General features: G+C 38.9%; 3 protein-coding genes across 5 annotated transcripts; 1 reads left to right on the forward strand and 2 right to left on the reverse strand.

The window, feature by feature from the left end:
- Window positions 1-341: 341 nt before the first annotated feature.
- Window positions 342-13,841, reverse strand: LOC110056474 (sterol regulatory element-binding protein 1-like). The gene is made up of 14 exons (XM_089274241.1): window positions 13,680-13,841; window positions 11,333-11,835; window positions 10,347-10,751; window positions 9,929-10,234; window positions 9,498-9,612; window positions 8,899-9,228; window positions 8,164-8,432; window positions 6,406-6,676; window positions 6,021-6,187; window positions 5,465-5,627; window positions 4,459-4,789; window positions 3,481-3,865; window positions 2,879-3,017; window positions 342-2,207 (listed from the first exon to the last, which is right to left on the reverse strand). Exons 1-14 carry the CDS (start codon window positions 13,807-13,809, stop codon window positions 1,990-1,992), a joined length of 3,732 nt encoding a protein of 1,243 aa, XP_089130367.1. The 5' UTR covers window positions 13,810-13,841; the 3' UTR covers window positions 342-1,989.
- Window positions 13,842-13,947: 106 nt separating this feature from the next.
- LOC110056481 (tetratricopeptide repeat protein 29-like) lies at window positions 13,948-26,468 on the forward strand. 2 transcript variants are annotated; one of them, XM_020762961.2, is made up of 11 exons: window positions 13,948-14,079; window positions 14,908-15,121; window positions 15,482-15,739; window positions 17,893-18,116; window positions 18,484-18,669; window positions 19,490-19,632; window positions 19,729-19,795; window positions 20,115-20,200; window positions 20,504-20,595; window positions 20,852-20,975; window positions 21,211-26,468. In XM_020762961.2, the coding sequence occupies exons 3-11, from the start codon at window positions 15,519-15,521 to the stop codon at window positions 21,658-21,660; spliced, it is 1,593 nt and encodes a 530-aa protein (XP_020618620.2). In that variant the 5' UTR covers window positions 13,948-14,079; window positions 14,908-15,121; window positions 15,482-15,518; the 3' UTR covers window positions 21,661-26,468. The 2 variants fall into 2 exon arrangements, with proteins under 2 accessions (XP_020618620.2, XP_020618619.2); XM_020762960.2 differs by lacking the exon at window positions 14,908-15,121.
- On the reverse strand, window positions 23,312-27,637 carry LOC110056482 (sequestosome-1-like). Of its 2 annotated transcripts, none has more exons than XM_089274242.1 (5): window positions 27,288-27,637; window positions 26,806-26,937; window positions 25,892-26,464; window positions 25,188-25,333; window positions 23,312-24,676 (listed from the first exon to the last, which is right to left on the reverse strand). In XM_089274242.1, exons 1-5 carry the CDS (start codon window positions 27,451-27,453, stop codon window positions 24,434-24,436), a joined length of 1,260 nt encoding a protein of 419 aa, XP_089130368.1. In that variant the 5' UTR covers window positions 27,454-27,637; the 3' UTR covers window positions 23,312-24,433. The 2 variants fall into 2 exon arrangements, with proteins under 2 accessions (XP_089130368.1, XP_020618622.2); XM_020762963.2 differs by having other exon boundaries at window positions 25,892-26,467.
- Between the last annotated feature and the right edge of the window lie 211 nt (window positions 27,638-27,848).

Raw genomic sequence — 27,848 nt, forward strand, 5'->3', positions numbered from 1 at the left:
CAAAGTTGTAGCAATGGCCATCAGCTATTATCAATGCCATTGTACACTTCATTACTTAGCCGTTCTCGTCCCTAGAGCCTCCGTTTCTTTTATCGACATTTCAAAGCGAGTAGCACTGGGAACGAGAATGTCACTTCACGAAATATAAGCCCGGCCTCACAGGAGGAATATTGTAACCTGTGTTGCAGGCGTCAGTTGGGGAAGGGGTAGGGAGGCGAAAAACGCCAGGAAGTCCCCCTCCTTCCATCCTGCTACGCGGGCTACAATGTTGTGAAGCGCCAACTTCTGAAGAGTTCAGGCGAGAAGAGAACCGGACCCCTGGAACTACTACAACAGAAGACTGAGAAAATGTTCTTTATTAATATTACATTATTTTTGAAAACAATTTCTTAACTACAAGTGTCTATGGCTTCGCGTCTGGTACTCCATAATTTAACATACAAAACTTAGTCATACTTAGAAATTGGTCACTTGCATTATGAAGTCAAATCAATTAAGGTGTTTACCATGTCTGAAGGAACCGGTTGGTATGATTGTTTAATAACGTATGATAAAGGGGTATTTCTCTAAAATTCGGAAACCGCCGAATAAGATCGCGCCTACCATTTACAAAAAGGTATCTGGTAATCGTTTCCGTTTCATAACAGATTAGGAACTGGAGGAATGAAAAACAAACTTTAAGTACATTTTCAACGTTCCATTCCCAACGGAAATTGTCTGAACTATTTGACTTTCAACCCAAATTTCCGGATTTTATTTCACTGAATGCACCCTTTACTTAAAACTCTCCAGCACGAAACCGCTGGACGCGATGGGGAAAAATAATTTTAACAAATAACAACAAATACTTTCGCCTGCCTGTTTCTCAGGAGCTTTAGAATAAAATAACTCTAGCACATATAATTACGTATTATAAATATGTTTTTACTTTTTGTTGATAAAACAAGTGGAGTACACATTTTTAATTCACACTCTTAACGGAGAACTTCACTAGGCTCTCACTTCGCCACTCGTAAAATAAAATGCTGCGGTTTCTTTGTTTTAGCAAATTATAGTATCTATGTTTATTCGATATTTAAGATAATCTATCTGTAAAGTGTGAAATGGTGTAATGTATTTTCTCGATTACACGTCAGGTCTCGACTAAAAGTCAGTTCTTCTAAACTAGACCCTCAGGGATTATATGTCCGAGGAATAATAAACTTTAGGTATAATTATAAGATACTAAGCTCTACAAATAATGAATAAAAACTCTAATACAATCGAATAAATTGCAAAAATCAAATAAACACCTGAAGTTTGAAATAAACGCTGGGGGCGTTAAATCGAGAAAACACGGTAGTCGCAGTTTTACAAAAATGCTACCACACGAAAAACGTCTCAACAAGAAAGGTTTTCAATTGAGTGTCTCAAACCATCACCAAAGTTATCATTTTGGCCAATCACAAAGGACACGGACAATCCAGTGAACCAATCAAATTTCCAAGATCAAATACTTGTAGCGACGAAAAGCGCGGGAAAACATGCGCGGGCAAATAACGAATGTTTTTGGTTTTCTTTCTGATTGGATGATTAAGTGGCGCGAGTTTTTTTTTTAAGCCAATCGTGTAGACCAAAACAAATCCGAATTACTTTCTACACTCAGGTGAAAAATGCTCTAATACGTAGACTTAGCCAAGCCTAACAGCGGAGCTCCTGATTACAATAAGTTAACCATAAAGGAAAAATAAAGCATTTTTCTTGGGCCAGAAACTCAACAACTGATTGCCTTGTGGTAAAAACCGCTCTATGATGGAATTCAAGGACGACGCGACGCGAATCACAAGCTCTCCCTCCTTTTCATGAATTCTAGTCGTTAATGCTTTGACTACACTAGAGGACTGAGGCTTACAGCCGCTTACAAAAAGTCTCACGGTATGCCAAGATGAACACTGATTACAGCAAGCAAAATAATACTACATGTAATTAAGCAATGAAAGCAATCCAGTGTCATTCAACAGCCGTGTTAAGCTGTAGCAGAAGTTGCTGACACTCTTGCAGGGCTCGCTTGTCTCCGATCTTCTCCAAAGACGTTGCAGCTTCAACCAGCATCTTCTTCCGCTGGCATGGGCCGGACAAGAATGGTTGAGGAAGATGCCGACAAGCCATCATAAGGGCTGCTGCTTTCTCCCGCTCGCCTGCTACACACGTGGATTCCTCCTCGTCACCTGCAAAAAGAAATCGAAAAATAGTAAAGATGTTATCAAGCCAAAAACAGTTAAAACCCGGATGTAAGAACACGCGAGTTCTTGTAGATTGGAGCACTTATTGACAATTCTGGCTATGTAGGTTCTTATTAGGTTCCTAATTTCTATGGGGAAGACATAGCTTTTGATTACCAGAGAAAATAAATAAACTTGGGTTTGGTCCTTAAATGTAGTGTTTATTCACAACTGTATTATGATAAGCCTCACACAACTGATTACAGGATGACTACTGCGTAGTGTTGCCTCTATAACAAGAGTTCATAATTTAACTGTAACCCACATTTAAGAGCCTGCTTGATCTTGCTCGGCTAGACAGATGCTAATTTATGGGGGTTTCACAAAATGGCAAATATCTCCCATCAGGTTCTTGAACCACTAGGTTCTTACATGCGGGTTTTACTTTCGTAGAATATATTTTTAGTTTTCTACGACAGATAAACACCCAAGAGGTGATAACGAGCCAGTAAGCACCAAGGAGAAGATTTGGACAGTTAATGAAAAACCGTAACGTGAACAAGTTAGGTTAGAGTTTTCCCCTACATAAACGTCTTTATTCTCATCACCTGCCCACTTGACGATGTATAAAGATTACAAAGAGAGATTAGCAGTCGATCATTGGCTAACTAATATACCTGCATCTTCAGGCTGGTGTCCTTTGTGATGATGAGAAGTAACCACTCGCTGCCTCAAGGTGCTCCTCTGTAACAGATGGTGAGTCTCTGTAGGATTGGCTCCTGCCATCAGACGAGCAACAGCTTCGTACAAATACAGCTGAGTAAAATAAAAAGGAATTAAGTGAAGCAGCACATTAATTACCGTTGCGCAGACAGATAAAAGAAAATGAAACAATGTTTTTCATGGTGTAGAGCGATTAAGTTAACTACCGTTGCCATCTAACCAAAAGCAATCTCATGTGGCCAATTGCAACTTAAGCGAGTGATGAAATATTCCAGTTCAACTGTCATTACACTGTCCTTTGTGCTGGTCAGTAGCTTTTAAACAAAATGGTCACATGCTAGGGTTTCTTCTACACTACTAGAAACAGTTAGAAACATCTTGTGCAACATAATAAACAGAACCACATGAACGAGGTGTTCAATAGCTTTCATTTACAGCCACACGCTAGGGTTTAAACCACATCCAAAGCTAGAAACATAATGGGTACAACATTATAAACAGCACCACATGAAAAAACAGATGAAAAGCTTAACAGACTTAGGCAGTGAAAATTTACCCTTGGAAGAGCTGCAGGGAGGTTGTGTGTGAGTTTCTGTAAACTCTCCAGATCATTCTGAAATGAACGTAGCTCCACTGGATCAGTTGGGACCGTCGTGCCAAAATGAGACTTCTGTGATAATTCCCAGATGTCTTTGCGTGTACCCAGCAGCCAATCACAGCACAGCAGCTGAGCCAACTGATGCAGTCGGTTAGTGCTGGACTGGTACAAAGAGGACGACAGGTTGATGCTCTCCTGGAGATGAAGGCCTGACTTCTTGCACAGCTGTGTACAGTCTTCGAGGGAGCTGGGCAGTGTGCTTCCACTCAGGATTTGCTTCTTGGCCAGATAAGCTCTTAGAAGAGCTTTGGCTAATGGATCTCTGCAGTTTGCTACAGGGTCTCTGCAAAATGAAGGAGTCAAAGTCAACATGGGAAATCTCCTCAAGAACTTAATAATTTTTCTTTGATTCCCAATATTGCAAACAAAGCTCGCAGTTGGCTTCTTGGAACAGATGATGTCTGAGGACAAACATCCAAGCATATTTTCGCACCAAATGGAGGCTACTGTTTACATATATAACTGAATTCAGGACCGCGATGAACAAATCCATCCACAGGCACACCAAGCAATGCCCTTTTGGATAGACACAAGATGGCAGACAAGGGATGTGCGACCATGTTTTCGTTTTGTATATGATACAAACAGTTATAATCAAGTAACTACGCTACTTGCTAAGAATCAGAACAGAAAAACTCATATCAAATAAACTAGTTGGGATTCTTAACAATGTTGTTTTCAATTTGAATTATTTGTTTAGTTGTTTGCTTGCTCCCCCCTGCCCCCCCCCCCCAAACTAGTCTAAATAATAAAAAATATATATAACACAGTAACTACACAGAACCAGAAATGATTGTTATCTAGGTTTAAGCCTGAGGCTGGAGGGGCTTTATATAGAGAGATACAGACATATTAGTTCAACTTATCCCAACATACTCTGCATTCCACAGACTCTTGGGAACACTTTCCACTGTGCTGTAAAACCTCTCAGCTGCCTCGTCTTCACCCTGCAACCAATAAACAGCCACCATCCCCACTGCCACCCACCACTTTGCCACCTGATCATCGCCGACAGCTGACGACATGTTCATGTGCTTCTCACTAGTGGACGCACACTCATTCAGCATGTGTAGGTAACTCAGGGCATCACGGGCACTTTCATCTCCTGTAGTGTCGTCATCAGTTGAACTGGGCAATACAATGGAGGACAGTGCATAGCGAAGGAGATGTTCCCGGAAGGCTTGACTTACATGGGCAACTGGGTCAGCTATATAGGAAATAATACATTTAAACCGTTGTCTCTTTAGCAAAGGTTGAATATTTTTTTAACATTTGACTACTCACCAATGGATGTGCTTGCCAAAGGTACATTACTCACAAAAAATTTCGGATGTTTTATTTTGGATGCTTAATTTTTGGACATTTTTCATCGCATATCACACAAATTTTGTACAAAAGTTTCAGACACCATCTGTGAAATGATAGTTTTACTGCACCTTCAAGGTTTTACAGACTGAGATACATGTACACAGGCAAGAAGATTTACACTGTATGATGTAGCTCAAATTCTTACGAATTTCAACCTGTGTCATAACAAGAGTTCCCTCCATGAAGGGCACTAAGAGCTTTGAAACTAATTGAAAGTCTTACACAGTACTGTAAATATTTCAGATGCTTAAAAATTTGCATGCCAAAAAATTTTGGACAGTTTTATTTTCAGGCACTTTTTTTGTCTGAAATTAGAATTGCTCGAAATTTTTTGCATGTTAAGTAGACCATACTACAGTAGATTGTAGCAGAACTTCCAATGAATGGTGAAACACAGGCATTAACCCACCCTGCTTAGCTTAAGAACAAGAGAGAACTGACATCCATTTTTGTAAAAACACATTAGGACCAACTAGCTAAATTTGTCTAATATGACCAGTCAAGTTCTTCTTACCTTTATTGTTGACACTGGCCCACAAGCTATCTCCTCCTTTGCAAGACCACCGGCTGCTGACAAAGAAACGATGTCCATGTGGCCGGAAGAGCCACTGAAGTGAAGCAGGAACTGTTGTACCATGACCTGCATATGATGCCTGTGCACGGCTAAGAAAGTATCTCTGAAATCATGTAGCCTAAAATTAGCAATTCTACAAAAGCAGTCCAGAGAACACTAAAATTTTGATTAGTCACATTCAGGACTCAAAAGAAAAACTTGTATTTCAGCTTTCCCTTCAGACAAGCAGCTCTCAAATGTTGCTTGCCCTGGGCAAATCTTTAGTTTACACTTTTTTTTTTGTTTAGCTGGCAGACAACTTGTCTGGGACCTTGCACATCAGACAACAGGAAAATCCACTTATCCTGGATGACCAGACAGCACTTTTTCAAGCCCTCCTCATATAGGAAAAGTAAAGTGAAAGGTCCCATGAAAGCAGTAATACTAATACATGTACAGCTTGAAGAGTCCTTGGAAGTCCCTGATATGAAACCATTGTGAATGAAGCCAAACTTACTGCAATGAAGTGAAGCCCCTCAGGGAATGAAGTCCTTATTTGAATTGCAGCTGACACATAGATCTTTGCCAAGACATCTATGCTAATTAGCTTCCCAGCAGACTCTGCAAGGTTCACTGCTGCCAGGCCAAGAAAGGAAGATCGCCATCCATTCACCGAAACATGACCTAGAACAAACATATTGACCACATAAATTGACTTGAGGCATGAGGGGGTGTGAAAGAGATTTATCTCCATTTTCTTCTTATCTGTTTTCACCACACTTAATCAACACTAACAACAGATTTTTTTTCAGGCCTTAGTTTCACAACTGATTAAGTTGTTTATATAACTGCAATGATCAATCGTGTCTTCACTTCACTCTCAAATATCAAATCTATAGTACCTGTAAGGCTCAATTGGTGTAACTGATGGTATGCCATGGCTGCATCCTTTGCTGATATTCTGGCATGGTCCTTGGTGTCACAGCTTCCACTCCGCAGCTTTATTCCCCCAGCAGCAGAAGCAAGCCATGTTCCAATCCACAGCCTGTGAAGAACATGACGCATTAACTGCCAGGTCAGGCCACAGGCTACATCAAGCTTGGAAACAGGAAGTGGACGTTTCAGAGCCCTCAGGCAGATCTCCAGATGCCGTGAGGCAGAAATCATGTCACCCTACAAGTAACAAGAAGATCTGTTAGATCTTATAACCGCGCTTTAAAAATTTAACAGTTCGCTTAGCACTACCGTCGGAACGTAGTGCACATTCCAAAGCAGTCATTGACGATTCTTTTCTTACTGTAGACATCACATCACTTGATCAACACAAACTGTATTATTGCACCACCAGTGGTAGCCGTTGACAAATCTTCGATGACGTAATGGTCTTAATCTAGAACTTTCTTCGGGATATGTATGGGCATGAACGATATGAACGACACAATAATAACACTATTAACAACAACTTTCTTTCTTAAAAGTCATTATTAAATTTAATTGGTGTTTTCCACGAGTAAAGGGCTAGCAAAGTAGTCACACAAGTCATATAAAAAAACCCTATCCCGACCGATGTATCAATTTTGGTCACTCCAGTGACCACAGATTGAAAACGTGACAGAAAATTGGCGTTACCTTTGATTCTCACCAAATTTGTCATATCCCCCCCTCGGGAGAATTTTGTTAAGTTAGCTAATTTAGTATGCAAGCCACCGTAATGGCGGTCGTCGCGGCGAAATGTTTATTTGCTCAAAATTGGGGCAAAATCTTTCGGAGATGGAAATCAGGACATTTGTAAGGATACAGAAAGTAATTTGGGACCAGTTGCTGGCTTCTAAGGCTGAATTTATCCAGAAGTAAGCTGTATTTTCCTTTTCGTGCCGAAAGCCACGCGATGAAATATTATCGGTTTGTTCTGCTGTCTTGTTCTGTTTTTTCTCTTGGTCTTTTTTGTAGCCCGCCGAGGCCAGTCTTTCGTCTAAATCAGTTGAAAAAAGTTCGAAAAAGATGTTCCCATTCAAGTTTAAGCTCTCAGGCGATAATTCTGGAGTTTTTTGGCCGAAACGTCGGCTTGGTTATTTTCACGTTTTTCGGTTGCTATGGGCGACCGTGGCTTCCTTTGTTAGGTCAAGTCTGGGGAGTGAGGTCACAAAAAATTGTAATTAATTCTGGTTTTGTTCGATTTTGCTGAAATTTTAACACGATAAAGCTGGATTGTTAAGGAGTAGATTTACCTTCTACGATGTGTGGTAGCTATTAACGCTAAAGTGATATATCGCTTCGATGTCAGGGTTTTGAAGAGATTTTTTTGCAACGTGTAGGTTCGGCGTGATTTTGTAATCTGAGATTTTTGTTGACCCTTAAGAAACAAGGTTTGGCGAGTAAACATTACAGATTGCGTAATTCAAAGTTGGCCGAGTGGAGATCTGCGTCTGGTCTCCGACAAAAAAAATATAAAAAAAAATAAACCAAGGGTAGAACATGAACCGCGCTCGGCCCATGGCCGTGCGGTTAATGAGACCATAAAGACAGTTACATTGAGTTTTGACAATGGAACAGAATGTGTGGAAGGACTTGGTCTCAAAACCCATCCTAGGACAAAGGTCCCTCAGTGAATCGCTCAATCTTAGCCATCCCAAGGCAAATAACACCATGCATACATGTACCTTGGCCAAATCGTCATCAGCTTGGTTTCTGTGTCTCCAGAACAGGACTGCATTATTAGAGTGTGGTCGTGTCACCGGTTCACCAAACACAAAGATGCGCACCAGCACTGCAATGGCTATGACTGCATGAAGGAGCCACTTGACCATGAGAAGCGCAATACTTATCAGCCACTTGTCCTGCTGCATGGAACTGGCATCATCATATGAATTCAAAGTCCTTCCACCAGCATGAGGCCGATCGCTTTGCAAAGAGTCGGAGAAAAGAATGCCTGTTTGTAAAAAGCAGTGTCATCTTGTCAATACAGAATATCTACAACAATTGCCAACGCTTAGAGCACATAGAGTGAACTTTGCACTGGGAAGGCATCATGCTAGAAGGAAATTGATTCCAAACATTTAAAGAGCTTGAATCATGTAAAACTTTGTTATTGGCTTTCAAAACCTGCAAAATGTCTGGGTGGCAAAAGTGCTCATGAGCTCATACATTCTTTGTAAAATTTGGAATTTTTGATACCAGTGTCGCAAAAAGGAGTATTCAATACATCGGGCTCAAATTCCTTTGGGAAATTATTCATGCTGTGCCCCTATATTAAGGACTGACATTTTTGTAGCTTGATCAGAAACTGAACTGATTGTACTAATGAGGAAAACATTGCAAACAAAGATTCCCCTATATTGTATATAATTAGTACATGCCAAAGACTTAATTTACTAGATAAAGCACCACATAATTACCTTTGTCCAGCTGGGGAATGACATAACTCAAAGGGTTGACAAACAAGAAGGTAAACATGAATGCAAACAAAGCAACACGGGTTCGATCCATCATTCCACAGCTGCTGACAGGCAAGGCTTCCACCTTGATGTGAGTCTTGTCCTTCGTCAAAGGATCTGGAGTTGGTGGAGTTAATGGATTGGCTATGACAGTGCTAGGCTTGGCGATTTCCTCAATCTCACTGGCATCTTGAGACTGTGTAACTGCTGAGTCAGTAATATCACTTTCTTCTATTATTTCCTTCTTTATCTGATGTTCCTTTTGCTTTCGAACAAGCTCAGTGATGGTTTCTAGTTGATAATAAACGAATGACAGTTCAATATTAGTTGTGGTTGAATACTTGATGAATGTGTTTGGTAATGTTAACAATTTAATAAAAGTAAATATGTATGTATGCACCATACTGGTTTTGTTAAGAAAAGTGACCCAGTCATAGCAACACACCAAACTTAATAATTAAATTAAGGAATGTTGAGTACAGTGCCATGACCCTTGGTTTCCAGCACATTTCAACATAAAAGTTGTAACGAAACAAACTACAAAATTAAACAACTCTTACCTCTCTTTTGCTGCGCCATCTTCAATGCCATGTTTTCTTGTTTGAGACGTGCATTGTCATTCTGAAGCTTCAGTATAACCTCTATCGCCTTCCTTAATACACCAGCTTTGTTCATCTGAAACAACAGTGTGAATAATATTATTGTGAATTACTCTAGACACCAAAATAATGATGAACATAACACAAACAGGTTATAAGCAAAATCCCCACATCCTTCTCATTGTGTTCAGCTTGGAGGAGAAATGAAAAGGTGACAGTTACTGTAAAAGCAATAGCACTTTAAGATTGTTCGTTATGTGCCCAGCATGCGCAGAACTACTTGAAGGTAGTATTTGCCAGTCACCAGTTCTTATCATTAACTATGACAACTCTTAAACCTCCTCCAACAACTGAAAATACAAGTTAAATACTGTTACCAACTATGGCCATACCTTGGTATCTTGCCCACAAACAAGGTCTTTCAACTCCACAATTTTGTCATTAATACTGGTGCGGTATCGTTTCTCGATCAAATTGTGAGCTGAACGCTTTTCCGTTTTCACTCCCCCTTGCCCCTTGGAATTTGTCAGACGACTGATAGGAATCTTGTTAGGGTCCAAGACAATGGGAATGGTAGCTGTAAGGACACCATTGGGTCCTTGAGAGAGTGTAGGCTGGATCTGTGATTGACTCAAATCTATAGTTCCAATGACAGTGGCAGCAGAATCAGTCTTGACAATCTGTGGCTGGAGATGAGCCTAGTGGATATATACAATGCAATGAAAAATGAAACCTATGCACTCATTTTTCTTGGTTAAGGTACATGTAGATTTAAGTCCATATGATGGGATTCATAATGAAGTCACTCACTTGTTGTGTCTGGGGACTGGCAACCTGCAAATGCGAATGAACAGGAGACACTGGAGAACTTGGCTGAAGAGGGGATCCCGGAGTTGATGACAACGATGACGCGGACCCAGGAGAAGGAACCTGTTGCTGTGGAGACAGCTGTTCTTCGGGAACTGTCACATGTTGCTGTTGTGGTGCTGCTGAAGTAGCCGTCTGCTTAGGGAGCACACCGAGCTGTTGCAAAAGCTGCTGAAGCAGAACATTCTGATTTGACGTTGGTTGGACAGCAGGGTACTGCTGTTGCTGTGGTGTTGGCTGCTGAGGTTTTGGTTGAAGTTGCTGCAGCTGCTGTTGTTGTAACTGTTGTTGTTGCTGCTGTAGCAACAGCTGCAAAAGCTGAGGAGTTGTCTGTGAAGTTTGTTGAACCTTTTGATGGTAAAATGACCAAAAAATCACAAAAGCTCAATAAGACAACACTGATACTTGGCAGTAACAACTTGCAGTTTATACATAGGATTTTCAAGTAATTAGTAGTTCAAGGACTTTTCAAGAACCAAATTTGTTTTTCAGGGCCCAAGAAAAAAAAAACTAATTTATAGCATACACAGTATATCCTATAATAATTATTAATGAGCAATAATTCATGAACATAAATCTCCAAGCAGCTCTCTTTGCCTCTCTTAAAACAGTTTTGTCCCTGCAATAAATTATTTTTCTATGCAATGTACAGGATTGCACATGTATAATTATAATAATTTATAGCCAAACTGTACAGACCTCTCTCTTCCAAGATTTATAAATTAATATAAAAGATATCCTGGTTTTTGCAATTTTCTGAAAAAAATGTTTGACAATTTCTTAACACGATTTTTAAATTTAGACTTTCCTCTATTATTTTGGTACTTACAAGGCAAATATCAGGATCATTACCTTGTTTCGTGATACTTATCAGACTTTGAAAGAAGAAGAAAAGCTGTCATTCTCAAAACTGAGAAGACTCCACTTACCTGCTGTGTTACAAGAGCTGGTTGCTGGACTTGCGGTGGTTGTTGAACAGTGACGGTGTGTGGCTGAGAAGATGGAGCAAGAATGGATGGCTCCTGAAGAAGCTGTTCTAAGGTTTTGGTATTCATGGCAGGTGGAGTCTGTTGCATCTTCTGTCCTTGGAGTAAATTGAGGAGATACTGGGTAGTTGTGTTCTGACTCTCTGTTGTCACCGTAACAGTCTGGCTGGCATTAAACACTCCACCTTCTTGTTTCACTTGGACTTGAGGTTGGAACACTGAAAGAACTGACTGGTCTTGTTGTTGAATTGCTGCTTTCGAGAGGTACTCAGCAAAGCTAAAAGATGATGTATGATCATCATCTGTATTCATTGACTCTGGAGGCGTGATCGGTGGTGAAAGAATGATTTGTGATGGATCCGTCTTTACATTTACCCCAACTGTTGTGTTAGCATGTTCTGAATTGGGGTCTGCAGCTGCTCCACAAAGGTAATCCAAAAATCCCTCTGAATACAATATTGTATAAACAAAAGTAAGTACATGTGCATTATCCTAGATGGTATATGCTTTGGACATTACTTTTCCCATAATGAATCAATGTTAACCACACAAGGAATTTCAAATACTTTGTAAATCCATGAATTGATCCTCCCAGCTGTCCTCAGTAATCAAACAAAATTGAATATATCCTCGCTTGCATTTAAGCGTGAACACGTGACGCCAAAACATACTCTAATTGAGTGTCAAACGAGACATGATTGGTCATCAAATATTTTACGTTTAGCAGACCGTGGCGCGAATGTTCATGCTCAAAGTTTAACACACGAAATGGCAGAAGATTGGACATTGACAACTTCTTGAGAGAAATTGACCCTGACCTGTGTCAATATTCATACACCTTTTGCGAAAGTAGCTTTGCTTCCAGTATAACCATGAAATATTGGCGGGAGCAGGACTTTCAGAGTCTCTCAAAGTGCGAAAGTTTGCGTTATGGTCTGCTAAACTTCAAATGTTTGATGACCAATCATGCCACATTTGACACCCAATTAGAGCATGTTTCAGCGTCATGTGTTCACGCTTAGATGCAAGCGACAGTAATCAAAGTTTGATTGCTTTACAAACTGGTGAACTGGGTAACTCAATCTGTGGATTACTGTAGGTTTAAAATCTGGTTTGACCTTGGGCATTTCCCATTTTTATGGAAAACCTGGTTTATCCAGAGGATCTAACTGAATAGAACTGGCCTTCCCACTGGAAAGCTTTTGCAGAAAAAAAGGAATAGCTTCAGAGGTATTCCTCTTTTCTCCAAATATCTCTGCATCATTTGCTTTAATTCAAACTCTTTCTACCCTCCTTGATGAAACACACAGTTGTTTCAGTAGGAAATACAGTCAAACCTATATTAAGTGGCCACTCTCGCACGGCAACAAGACAAATGGAGACCTTTTCACTGGACGATTTTCATATGCTGTCAAATGGTACACACTCATCCCATCTTGTTTTGCTTTTTGAAAACTTGTACTGCTTCATTTAGCAGAGAGTCCTCAAAGGTTTTTTTTTTTCACACAAATACAAAAAGCACCATTTATTTTATTGACTACACCATGATCTACACAATTTACATATGATTGACACAATAAATGTCTGACAGACTCCTTCACAAGCAAGGTATACATTTTCTCTTCGCATCCGGATACATATTACATTACAGGCTGGGGTGATTTTTGTTTTGGAAATATAAGAAACTGGAAAAATTACTTTGGATGCACAGATGTTTGCATAGCATGCAGAGATCACAAGATTCCGTGGACAAAGTTCAGTCAATAGACACAATTGCAACCCTTTTATAATGAACTTTCCAACACATGACTTTTCTTAACAAACAATAAAATAAGCTTAAAATGTACAGAGAGTTGCAGGATTTGGAGGAAAATGAAATATATAGAACAGAAAATGACATCAAACTTTATCTTTTCATACCTGCTTACGACGTGGAAAGAGATATACGCTATATACCGATAAGGAAATGAAATATAGTGCTTACGTTCGCAATTGTGCGTGTTATCACATGAAAACAAAACTAAACAAGAAATGTAAGCTTAGTTGAAACAGAGGTGTTCGTCTCGAGAAATAACACTTAAAAAAAAAATTATTCACAAGTTTCAAGGCATAGGCCCTAACCAACTGAACTCACGTAATCTGACCCTTATCTTCTACTCTGGAAAGCATGAAACTAGAGTACATGTGAAAGTTGGCGCGTAAACAACGAGCGGGCTTCATTGTTCTCTGGCCAGAAATAAGAGAATTTCACGCGTGCTAATAGCCAAAATAAAAATGCCAAAAGACCTACCGTCAAAGTCCCCCATCATGGGCTCATTTATGGCTCTATCATTGTTGAAATTTGCCTCTAAACCAGACATTGTTTCGCTCAAAAATGAAGGCCAACCTTCACTTGGAGGGTCCGCCATTTTGGCTGCCATCACCGATCTATTTTTTTTAACCAATCACAGCGCGCCTAGATCGGGTGATCTTCGTACGATGTTGCGTCATCGCTTTCTTTTCCCTTTGATATCCCACACACCTTTTCGACCCCCAAACACTTGGACGTAAAGATTCATGGGATTGTTTTGAAATGTAGCCATGGTAGTGACGTCACAGCTAATGGCACTGAAAACATGGCGAAAGTAAGTTTTCAGTCGGATAAGACAAGTGTTATTTTCGGTGAAGTAATCAAGATATAGCCTAGAAAGGTGAGTTTGATGTTTTATTAATAGATTTATCGACTCAAAGTATACTTTTTGGGGACTTTTGGACATTTTTTGTCATTAATTGGTGCCTTTAGCTTTTGTCAGTTTTCACACCTTCCAGATTTGAAGCCCCACTAGCTAAAATTCCATGCTTTTTTCAGCTCAGAATCTTGAGATTTTATCCACGTGGCAGCAAATTTGAGATGAAATAGAAATCATGTGCCTTTTTTACTGCTCTTTTCGCAAAAAACTTGCAAATGAAGATGAAAAATATTGGATCTAGATTTAGCCCAGCCTGACTCGATTATATCGATCATATCACTTCTCAGCTTGATTTGCTTGAAAGTTACAAAAATTCCGTTGAATGATGTGATGGCTAAATGAACAACTGAGATTGGTTTAAATGTCAGTTGTGTTTATAGATTGAAGAAAAAAAAAACAAAAAAACGGTTTGATCATGCGCGCATCCAATTTGTAAGAACAACAATAACATCTCTTATTTCACCCCAGGGTTAGAAAATAGTTATTACAATGTTATGAATTAATAACAAAAATGATAGGGGTGCTGGCTACCCGAAATAATGTAGGGGTTAAAAATGCCAGGCAGCCATTAAAAAGAAATGATAATATTATTTTACATGTTTAGGTTAGGGAGACAAACAAACAAACATAGACATACAGGTATACACAAAATAATCGAAATAAACAAAGTTAAGCTAATTATTACCTATAAATTTAAGTCCTTATAGTACAAAACAGTATTTATATCTAGGAAAAGCAATGTACGGATAATAATCTAAATGAATAAAGATTATTATTATCTTTATTCAGCAGTTGGCGGGATCTCGGATATTCAAAGACATCCAGTTCAGCATGTTGTAGGGGCACAATGTTACAGCAAGTTATAATTCTTCAAGATGGAAAATTTTGTACTATGTACACAAAATTCAAGCCCAAAAGTTTATCATCAAAAGACTTCCAACCTATGTCTCTGTGACTTGCAAATGCAGTGATAACTGAATTAGCACTGACAGAACATAATATGGTAGGCTTTTTAGCAACAAAAATTGATTTTTTTAGAAAAAGATTTTAAAATCAATCAATTTTACAGTAGCTTCAGCACTCAATAGGCATAAATGACACTCAAAGGCAAACTGCACGTTCTCACACAGCTAGTAAGCAAACCACATAAACCCTGCAAAACCCTGTATGAGACCCTACTGAGCATGATCACCTTGAGAGACTGCTGGCCAGCACTGGCTTGACTCAAACTTTGCCTAAATTACATTTAGCCCCCTGTAGCTTCAGACCTTATTTCAACTTTTGTCAGGTTTAATAAAATTGAAAATGCTACTGAAGGACAATATTCATGTTGCTATTAATTTTTTTTAATTTTATTTTTCAGTTCACAAGTACTAAAGAAGTCTTGTAAAGTATTCAAAATGAGCACGCTAACCACTCAGTTGCCTCCCATCAAGGTAGGTGGCCAGGTCACTCAGCAGGTCATCAGACATGTTCCATCGCCACCAGCCAAAGGGTCTTCCTTAGGAAGTCCATATCAACGCAGCAGCAGAGGAATTCAGAGACCTGAGGGTTCATTTGTCAGAAGCCCTCCTTCTGATCTAAAGAAAACAGCTAGCTCTGACAAGATAGACACTTCAAGGTAAGCTCTTTATAAACAGAATCTTTCAATAATATCTATGCCGTCGCTATTGTGGCTTAATTTTGCTTTTGGTCTGATTTTGTTTCTCTTCCTCATCCCATTGTGTCAAGTTGTAGAAATTATAATGAAAGAATAGGAAAAAAAAATAAAAATCTAAATGACATCAACAACATTTGACAAGTTTAATTATATTAAATTGTATAATTTTACTGTATATCCAGCTACTAATTACTACACATGTTTGGTATGCTGTGCTGCACGGAAGCTCTGCCATCTTTTACTGCAATGGGGATTTATTCAGTGATTGTACCTTTACAATATCCAGAAACTTTTTTCCCATATCAGTCTTCAAACTGCCTTAATGAAAACCAGGGCTCAACACTAACTTTTCAACTTACTAGCCTAGTGGCTAGTGATAACTTAGATGTTACTAGCCAAAACTTGTTTTTACTAACCAACCATTGTGGTTGGCTACATGTACCTTATTACATGGAATTTTCACAACACGTTTATTTCACAATTTGGGGGTGCGCGTATTTCGCGACACTTCAATTTGGTGATTTTGCAAAAAAAAAATGTATTTTGAATCACTTTAACTTTGCATATTTGAGTAATACAAAATTTATTTCCTTGGCAATGTTACTTAATCATGTCTTTAAATTTGGTAAACTGACTATATCAAAGATACAATAACGTCAAAAGTAACAAAAACACAATGGCGGTATTATATGTCAACAGTAACATAATGTGTTATGTTGCCAATACTTGCTTATTCGCGTCACTTTAATTTTGCGATTTTTTTTTTTAAATCGTGAAATTCGCAAAATTAACGTGTCACGAAAATTTCAGGTAGGTCCAATAACAACAGAATTACTAGCAAGACTTGAAAGCACAACACAAGCAACTCTCTTTAATACATAATGTTGGTAATTATAGTGTAGTTAAACTAGTTTCAAAAAAGTTCCAGCTACCGAAAAGACTTTCAGGACTCAGTTTTTCTCTGAGACTTCCTTGGAAAAATATCGAGACCCTGAAGATGTCACTGTAAAAACTGTCGAGACTTCTTCACAGACAGGCCCTGTAGAAATGTTTCAAAAGCAAAACAGTTATCTAAACAATACTGTAAACTGTTTTTGGCGAAATTCGACTGCTAAAAATGGCTGGTTTAAATGTCGAAGGAAATAAATCTTTCTCATCTAATTATTTCTGTAGTGGTAAGTTTGTAAGTAAGCATACAACGACAAATCACCCATGTATTGTTACGCTAAATGAAATGTTATCTCTTTACAGTTCCGCACTATTTTGCGCATGAAAAAAATTCATAACAAAAAAGAGCATTGATGTGTGCCTTCAGAAAATGCTGTCTTGTTTGTCGAATGTTTCTTTCAACAAAAGTAACACGTTCAGTTCCCCGTTTACGTACCACCCAGCGAAAAGTAAACAAACTTAAATTTGCATACATGTACGTGCTGAACAGCACATGCCCTGTACCATGATATGTCCACAATGAAATTCTGACCTTGTTTCCGAGAAAAGTGTAAATTTTGTGTTTGTCTTCCTTGAAGGAGACAGAAACTAGTTCAGCCAATTTCATTTTGTTGACTAGCCAAAGTGGCTAGTGGAAATCAACAACCTACTAGCTAAAACTAAATTTCTACTAGTCTGTGGCTAGTTGGCTACCATTAGTGTCGAGCCCTGAAAACTCACACTTAAATACACTCTTGATCTAAAAAAAACCCAATTCCCTCTTAGAGAATCTAGGAGATGCAGGTGCAGGGAATCATGGTAGTTGTGTTCATCATCTTGGACTGGATATTTGTAAATGATGAATACTTGTGCAATAACCATGATCCCCTGCAGGCACACCTCATTGAGGGAATTGGCCATTGAGAACCTTTCTATGTGTACAGTTGTACATGTATCTAATTTCATGAATTTCATTTGGCATCTATTTGATCAGGTGACTGGCTTTGACATTTTTTACAGTGTGAGAAGTAATATGCGCAGTATATCAAATACGAAAGACCACATTTTGTACAGTGTGAGAAACTGAGATCTTATTATAGAGCTGGTTACATTATAAGAGGTAGTGACTCAGGGAGATTGGACTGTGTCAGTCGTACTATATCAACATTTGTTTAATGTCATGGCAGATATCGCAACACTTATGAACACAATCTGTGTCTGGACATGTTGAAAGAAGGCTTCCATCAGTCCTTCCAGGAGCTGTTTAACCTAATGGAGAAACAGAAGCAGGATATACAAAGTTTAGGAAGAGATTCTGGTCTTTCTGATCAGCCTTTACTGGAGGATGAACCTGAGAAACTCGACCAACTAAAGCATCATCTTACAACAGCAGAGGCTGCTGGGAGAAGGGGTGAAGAACTTATTTCACTGTGGCACTTATCAAGTGAACTTGAATATACCAGTACATACATAGGATGCATAGACTGAGTGGGAACTAAGATATTTTACTACATGTTAGTTCCAAAATGGATAACCTTCTAGAAAGATCAAAAGAACCAAACTGAAACAACAAATTGTCCACTTTTCAACCTAAAAGTCTTTCTGCATTTAATTTCGTACATATCTGTATCACTGACAATACTGGTAACTGACACGGTTTCAAAATTTAAAGCATCCATCTTAAAAAAGGCCTGCAGGAAAGTGAGTCTTAGAGACAGTTAAATGGCGGAGTCCCATGCGACATGAAGTACCATGATTTTAATTTTTTGTGCATGCAGGTAAAATGGACCAGGTGTACCACAGCCTACTGGCCCTGGCACGATTCTTCGAGGAGACAGAGGACTTCTGGCTTTCAGATCACTTTTATGGCTCATGTTTGAAGACTAGTCTGAAGATCAGGGGTGATGGGAGAAGGAAGGAATCAGAGGCTAACTGTAACATGGGATTGGCCTCTGAGAAAAGAGGTGAGTTGATCTGTAGACTTCACTTTGTGCCATGACCCCCTAGGCTTGGAGTCATGGGCCAGAGTTGAGTTGAGTTGATCTAAGGTAGATAAGATTAGAGAATTGTAAGTCAGAAACATTTTTTCAAAAATATATGGGTTTATTTTTAACTCCGGCATCTTGAACAACTTTAATTTCAAGCTCGTCAGTTTGTGGCCTTTTAATTAAGTTCATATACATGTAAATTAACCTTAAGGTCATTCCCCAGTATTGCATTGTGCATCCGTACTGCGCATAATTTCACGCCTGATTAGTGCGTGCGCATTAAAAAATGGCGGCTTTTTCTTTACAGCTGGACCTTGCCATAGAGGTAAATAATCATTTTCTCGCAAATGAGTATGGTGACCTATCATTTTTTTCTGTTGTTTTGAATTGAGTAATAAATTTCTCTGTATAAAATAAATATGGACCAATTCTCAGTGTAGAACAAAAAGCAATCGTCAGAAATGTGAATTTAGCAAGCAATCGTAAGTACAATTATGATGATTGGATTTATATGGGTATAAACAAGGTGCTTTTGCTCCTAAATGATCATGGGGACCCCTCATTTTTATTTCAAAATCTAAGTTCCTATAATATAAACAATCGATAGGCAAAGTTTCACAAAACTCTCAGTGCAGGTTCTATTTCAGCAGAATGACCTCAAGTGCCCACAAAAAAAAAATGGCCATTGATTATTTGGTTGCCTACATATCTATGGTGTACCTTCAATATTTTGAGTCATAAATTATTACTTGTTGCATAATTGAGTTGTTTATATTGTTGCTGTTTTGCATTATAGGGGATCTGTTTAAAGCTGCAGAGTACTTAGAATCATTTTACAACTTGACCAAAGGGCGTCTATGGCAGACAGACAATGGAGAAAATCTTCATTCACTGTCTTGCGGTCACCTCAGAAGAGTGTACACAACAATGGCAGATGAGGTAAACTCTGATTCGCAAGTTTGATGCACATGATATCATTTCAGAATTTTGAATTTTTTCATCCTTTTGATTGTTATATTTTAAAATATCATGTAGATTAAGGAAGATGATTTGATGAAGTCCATAGAATACCTCTTGAAAGCATATGGAATGGCTAAAGAAAGTAAGTGTGGACATCACATAATAAATGTACAAAATGTATTTGGCAAGAGCTTGCTTGAGAACTTAGAGCTTTTATTATATTAGCGGTTAATGCAGCTTATAAATTATGTACATGCATGTATGTATGTTTTTGAAGCAGGTGTATTAAGATCCAACACGTAATTAAAAGTCAGAATATTAATTTAGCTGAAACAGATTAATTTATTGCTTAACGTTAATACCTAACTTGGAAATCTAGAATGATGTATAATGTAAATATTAAGTCCTGAGTAACTAAAGTTAATTTATATTAACCTACAGAAATTTTGTTTTCACAATAGGTGGCGACAGTCAACAAGAAGGCGTAGCTGGGTATCGACTGGGAAATACTTATGAGGAAATTGGAGATGCGGAGACTGCCATTTTGGTGAGAACATTTTCAAAATTTAACATCAAAAGCATCCTAAAAACCAGTGTCCTTCAATCATGATTGATTCCTCAACAGACTTTGGGTACATTCCATTGTGAAAATTCTCGTTAGGATTTTTGATTCAAGATAACTTGGATCATGGTACATCAAAGAAACCAATACTTCCACTCTGGAAGAGGATTCATGGTTCCTTTAATTTGCACTTTAAAATAATTATTGTGATCCTTTCTTGCCTTTTGCTGTGACAAATGATTTGAAATTCAACTTTACATTACACTTTGTTTTGTTCATTTGTTCCAGTATCATAATGGATACTTGGAAAAATGCCAGCAGAACTCTGATGATGTTGGAATGGGGCGAGCTTGTCAAGCCTTGGCAAAGGCCTATGAAATGTAAGTTTATTTTTGTTTTATTTATTTATTTATTTTTTCGGATTGTTAACTCTTTACACTTCTTGCTAATTTTACAGTGCAGAAAACATCCAATTTGTTATGTTTGTTGAAAGGAAAGGAAAAAACAAAGTATCAAGAAAAAAAAAAGAAAAAAAAGAAAAGGGATTGTTGTACAAGTAGAGAGAAAATTCTGGCAGTTACAATAATATAAGTATGATGTGATAAAAGATCTAACTTACCTGTGTGTTGTTCCTAGGCAAGGAGATGTGGAAAGTGCAATGAAGTATCTTGAGATGTTTGTTGAACTGGCCGATCGATCTCAGGAGTTACCAGAACAACAGAAAGCTTGTACTAGTCTTGGCTCTATATATAACTCTCTGGTAAGACAACAGCTAGTCCCTGAAGCCACCTGCCTTCACTTTATAGATCATTGAAAAAGCACAAAAAAATTTGGTGTGAGAAGGTGGCAAGGCATGACCCCCAAGATCACTTTCTTTTCAGTAGTTTATTAGCCTATTTGACCAAAATAATAATTACAGTCCTCACCTGCAAGCAGTCCTCACCTTGTAATGGGAGTCTGCTTTAGTAACTATTGTGTTGTCTTTTATGTGCCAGGGTAAATACGAAGATGCTGTCCGCATGTACAGAAGAGGCTTTGAGATTGCTCAGGACCTTGCAGCAGTGGAAACCACAGAAACCACAAGAGTGGAATATGGAATTGTTTTAGCCCACACACTTCTTGCACGCTACTCTCAATGCATGGATCAAGTTGGCAAGAGTAACATGCAGAGATTGCTTGACTTCAAGAGTTCGAGGTGGGACACGTTTTCAGAAGAATCAGCAGCTGAAGAAGGTGACGAGGGTAGTCAGCCCAGCAGTGCTGTGGGTTCGGGAGAAAACGGTGGCTCTGTCGAGGGGGAGGAAGAGAAGGAAAATGTTATCATTGACCCAGCCCCTGAAGGGGAAGCCAAGGATGAGCAACTTGATGGCGGAACTGACTCGGGGGTAACAAGCGAGGGAGAGAATGGTAAAGATGGCCAGGTGGAAGGTCAGCAAGCAGAGTAAAGGCTTGACAAAACCATTGAAATTTTGCCATGATGAACAATAAGTCACATTACCGGTACATGTACATGTCATTGAAGGAGGGTTTGAGTGTGTACATGTACATCCAGTTATAAACACAGGAAAGTATTTGGAATATGGTAGATTAGCTGTGAACCTTATGTATGCAAAAAGAAACCAGCAATGGAAGTGATGGCAACACCTTATTGTACATGTGACTGTCCATTAGGCTCTTTGAGACTGGTTAAGTTATCAAGACGTGTTGATGTAATTTAAAAGTTACAGGACTTGTACATAGTTTGTGATCAAAGCCATCAAGGTAGCATTTTCTTATCCGTGATGAATGTTAGTAACATGTAAGAATGTTTTACTCTGCTATCGTGTTTTGGTGTTTTAATATTAGTGTCTGGTTATAAATACAAAGTTAACCAAAATATAATTCATTAATTTTTTATGCTTTTAAGCCACGTATTGTACAAACTTAAGGTGAAAACCTTCATTATCATATTGATGACACAATGATGTACATATGGTTACGATGTACAAATGTAAAAAGAACTACCCATTCATTCTTTCATTTTGTGCAGAGAAATGTCTTCATGTACAATGTTGTATTTGTTTTACAAATTTTGTCATGCAATTACAATTTGTTGTTTTTAGCATGTAGCTGTGTCATAGAAGCTCTACAAGTAGAGGAGGGAATTGGTTAAGAAACTTAACATTTACTTAACCGTGATCAACAAAATAACACTTGACGGATCAGGAAATAATTTTAGTCCTTGTGTGGAGAGAGACTTTCTCTAAGAATTGACTGAACTCACAGTTTAAGTTCCCACAGTTGCAAAGCACCATGACATCACCTGATCAAGTTAGTTGTCATTTTGCTCTCCCTTTGACAATTCACTGAAGATGTTCATTTTGGTTTTCTAAGAGCATTTTTGTGTACAGACAAAGGTATTCAACTTCATAGTTTGGCACTGCTTCGACCAAGAATGCAGAAAGACAGGCCGTTACACAAGGGAATGTCTTTATCACATCTTGCAAAGGTTTTTGTGTGTGTCATTGAGTGACAAGTTAAAGGAAACATTACTTTGTGTAATACTGCCTTGTAAGTTTTCCTTGCATCTGGGGTGCGTGATCACCCTTATAAGCACAGTTGGGCTAGGTGTTCTGACATGTTTATTTATTGATTGCTCAGTGTGCAAAGGAAGTCCTTTCTGATAGCTCAGAGCTAGTTGATTTTCCAGTTGAGCAAGTGGATTTTGTCTGTCACTTGCCCATGGCAAGTGAAGTTTTCTTAGGAAAATTTTAGAGTATGTTCAAATTACAAATTGAAGTACTGAAAGAGACAAACTTTTTGGGGGCTAGTGAGAGTGATTCTTGGGGTAGTACATTATAATTGGAACTTACCCAAAGGGTAAGTCCAAAAATTTGTTTCCTATCCACCTTGTTGTTATTTTAAAGTCAGGGTTACAACTACAAAGAAGGGATGTCACAAACATTGAAATGATATACTGTACTTAGAGGGGAACAGGGTAAGGCTGGAGAATGGGGGAGATGGCACCTGTCAACTGGTCTCTGTTTTCTTCCCGCGATGGCTGTACATTATTATACTGATTTTATTAACTATACAAGCAAGAACAACCAACAGTAGTTACGTCTCTCCATAAGAGCTTTTAATTAATTTTGCATCAATTGCTCACAAGCAAAGCTACTACACACATAAATTTCACACATATTGCTGCTAATATTGCAATTAAAATAATAACACTTCTACAACCTCCACAACTTTCACTAACCAAACCAAACAACATTTACCCAATGACAACCAAACCCTTAGCACCTGACAGAATATAGGAATGACTCACAATAATGAAATGTCTTGTTGAGCTCCAAACTTGGGCTCTCAAGACTGATGGTATTTTTCTTCTTAGAGATTGCGGTTTTCAGGAATCTTAGTAAGCCTTAAAGGAGAAGGTCTCTCCAAAAAACGTATATTTTTTGTCAATGTTAATGAAAACCTTGCTCTAAGTTCGGCCACTCACCAAAGTTTCAGCCTCAAAAGCACAGGTTTTCCTTATGAAAGTTGTCTCCAAGTCTAAAATTCGAACATCATTGCCACCATTTTGAACATTACTCAGCAGCCAGGCCGCGTTTTCGTGACGTCATTCCGTCCAAAAGATTTTGTCCAAATGGCTTCCGACAAGTCTTTTTACTACCACTCTGGGTTATGGCTGCTCTTGAGCCATATTATTTTGTGCCAAACATGCTCCAAGTTCTAAAGTAATAGCATTGAATATAATGAAGTGAATAATTGCTTGGGAAAAATAGAGTTTGCTGACCTTGTGAAGGATGCCAAGTCAGTTGCAGGTTTTTCTCCTTCCCGCCAATTTCGAGTTGGACAGAATGACGTCGCATAAACACGACTTGGCTGCCAAGATAGTTTCAAAATGGCAGCTCCAAAGTCACTTCTTTCGAGACAAATTTCATCAGGATAGTGGGCACTTCAGAGGCTAAAACTTTGGTGAGTGGAGAAGCTTAATGTTTATTTGCTATAGGCAAAGACAAAAAAAGTAAAGTTTTTGGAGTGACCTCCTTTAAGAGTCAGACTTAGTTGACATTTCCATTTAAAATGACAGTTCTTTTTAACAGTAACTTAAAACCCTGAAAAACATAATTTACAACAAACACCACTCAGCACCAATGAAACATTAAATCAAAACTTTCTATTTTAGCAGGATTAATATTGAGCAAGATGCATTAAAAGATGCACACATCAGTGCTTTCCTTCAAACTGCATGGCATCAAGAACTTTGTTCAAGTCATATTCCTTGGCAGTAATCAGCTGCTTCAACCAGCCACTGTCATCTTCAAATCCCATTGCACGCATCTTTGCTATGGCCACCTCCAGCGGGTCAGTTGGCTCTTCATCAGCAGCAGTCCCTGAGGCTTCACCCTGCTGAGGCTCTGCAGTCTTCTCCTCATCAACCAAAACAAATTCCTCAGGGGGTTGGACATCCTGTTAAGAAAGTGTATTAACCAAATTAGCCATTCATGATTAATCATTGATTTCACATAATGAAAATCTACATGTTAGGTATTGCTATAAATTTAGCACATGAATGGGGTGATGAGAGGTGTGTAGATCATGAGATCTGCACTGGCTATTATGTTTATGTTATGTTTTAAGACAAGACATCTTTTTTTCCCCTAACAACTTCACCCTTGAAGACAAATAACATTCCAAATTGACAAATACATGAAAGTAGATAGTAAGTATAATTTTAAAAACAAACCACGCTATCCAGTGGATAGCGTGGTTTGTTTTGTTAGCACTTATCCTTTGGATAGTGATTTATCCGGTGGATAGCGTCATCCACCTTTTGAACAACCCAGGCCTAACCTCTAAAAAGACTTTTAACACAGTATTCTCTCTTTAAACCAGATTTGACCATGGCAACAGCTTACACAAAGAAAATAATTAAAAATACCAGTTAATTATTAAAACAAGTGTCCTGTCAAGCCCTTACCATTTCTGAAGTTTCTCCATAACTTGTCTCTGGGGCACTTTCTTCCATAGCATCATTTGCTGGTGACCCTGTGGGCTCGCCTGAAGGACCAGCCTGTGCAGTGTCTTCTGAGCTTTCAGTCTCCTGACATCTGCCTTGACAACAATCTGCATGAAATGATTAAAAATTAACACTACAACCCAAATAAAGACATGTATCATGTGTGATAATAATAAGTTAACTCAATTGTAAATCTAGGGCTTTAGAATTAAGAAGCCTGAGTCATTTCTTGGGTGTTGAAAAAAGCACAATATATAGGGAGGTAGATATATTTCGTAAAAGCCAAAAATTATTGCAGGTGTAGAAGTAGATAAGTATCAGCTGTTGGAAATGGGATTCTCCTGTACACAGAGTGAAATAGAAAGTTGGATGGACCAAAATGTTAATGTAGTCAGCCAGTCAGTTACCACGTGCCCTCTCAAAAATCCAGCTGAAAAGTAAGCAACTCATCAAAGATGTATGGTATATGGCACACAAGGTCACAAGAAACACCTGGTAATACTGTAGTTTTCTTTTTCAGTTTTGTTTCCTTCCCTATACAGAGTCATTGGTAATCACAGCATGACTCGAGCTGGACGCTCATAGGCCAAGTTCAAGATTTTTGTCAAATATAACAAGTAAAACTCTTCAAGCAATGTTTACGTTATTATATGAAGAGGACAAACCTGGTTCATTGCTAGCATATGTGTGTACTTCTACCCCAAATGGACCCAGGAATGAGGCAATACTTTCTCCCACAGCATGAAGAAATGGTGGCCCTACAGGAACTTCACCTGGATTGGACTGTGCTGCTGCATGACGATCACACTTCTTTCCTCCACTGTTGCACCGTTTAGCTTTAGGGCAGCGACCACCACGGCCTCCTCCCCTACGACCACGCCCTCCTCTCCCCCATGGGCCAAATCCATGTCCAAAGTCAAAGTGAAAGGGTGGGATTCCATGAGGTGGTGGTCCATGTGGAGGGTGGTGTGGTGACGGGCCATGTGGGGGGTGGTGTGGATGATGTCCAAAAGCAAATGGATTGAAGCCATGGAACCAATTGTTGTCAGCAGTTCTTGGGGTGGCAATGCGCAGCATCTCATGTTCCTTATGCATCCCTTTGGTCTCGCAGGTCATGCAGAGGTCATAGTTTGGACACACTACGCACTTAAAGCGGATTCCATGAATGTGCTTGTCACAACTGTCACAGACCACACCAGGATGAGCTTGGCCAGTTAGGTCTGGGTCCTCTGTTTCATCTGCTGTTAAATAAAAACAAGAAAAACAGATTTAAAAAAAGAAAAATTAAAAATGGAAAAACTGCAAAGGAATTACCAGCAATAAAAAAACCTCTCAGCAATTCTCCAATTATATTTTTTAAAGTACTCAAATGCATATTCATGGTGATTAGGCAAAAAATGTTCTGCCTTCACGGTGCCACGTCAAGTTTTGTTTGGGGGTGTATTTGATGACAGTGCAAAAAAACAAAAAAAGGTCTCTGACATCTGTAAAGTCCGAACTTCACACGTATAACGTTTTTAAAACGTTCGATTACAATTTTAAATAGGTCTAAATACAGAAAAACTTCTAGGCTACCCACCAACAAACCGAGTCGCATCTTGTTCGTCGTTTAGATCTTTCACATACACACGAAAGACATCCCCGTTAAAGCTTCCTAAGGCTTCAACCAGCTCTTCATCGCTCGAAAATGTTATCATCTCGTTATCTGCATCTGTTGGAGAAAACAATTAAAGAATAAGAGAAAATATTTCATAAATAAAACTACAACTGCAGCGTACTGGTGGTAGTGGTTTCAAAGCACATCTGTTGTGGCTTCACCTTCACGGAGCTTTCAGGGACGTTTACTGTGGAAGGTAACTTACAAAACTAGAGCAGAAAGTGTTATCCTCTTGCCATCGTTTGGGAGAAGGAAAATATTCAGCCTTCTGGCTAACTATCGAAAGTCATACGTAATGAAATTAAGCATATCTAACAGCTCAAGAGCTTTGAAACGGTTTGTCGCGGAAACTTTGAGAAATCGGGCGTACAATACAAAATTAAGACCATAACAAATAAACGTACCTTTCCAAAACAATTTAAACGCCTTCCCCCTGACAGAGGGAAAGACTTGCTCTATTTTCTGCCTCAAATAGCCAAAGTTTGCCGAGGCACCTTCGTCGATCGCAAAGCGTCGAATTTCTTGTTGGTTTGTGTCAGGGTTGATGTAGGCCTTCACTGAAAGTGCCATCTTCTCGTCGATAACGAAATTTCCCTTCAATTCAAAGTGATATAAACAGCTATTTGGTTCGCACAAGAGTATAAGTGAATTGTTGACTGGAGCTGCTTCTTATAACACAAGCTTTCTGCTCTGATCTCAGCAATATTTTTTGTGCGCCGTCATGCACAGTAAGTGTTGTTTTGCAAAACTAGATGTAAATAAACATGACAAAAGATACGTCATCATCCGTCCCCAGTATCTTGTCTTCCTTCCTCAAGAGAGACTGGTAACTACCCAATATCCTTGGGTCTTGGCCGCTTAGTGATCTGAAAAGAGATTTCGTATCTACAGTAGGAAATCATGGCATGAAATTTCTCCACGCATTCATTTTGGTAGTACAGTGGAATCCCGTTAATCAGGTCACC

Source organism: Orbicella faveolata, unplaced genomic scaffold (genome assembly GCF_042242905.1).
Source record: "Orbicella faveolata isolate gen_17 unplaced genomic scaffold, um_ofav_v1 contig_35, whole genome shotgun sequence".
NCBI classification, from domain to species: domain Eukaryota; kingdom Metazoa; phylum Cnidaria; class Anthozoa; order Scleractinia; family Merulinidae; genus Orbicella; species Orbicella faveolata.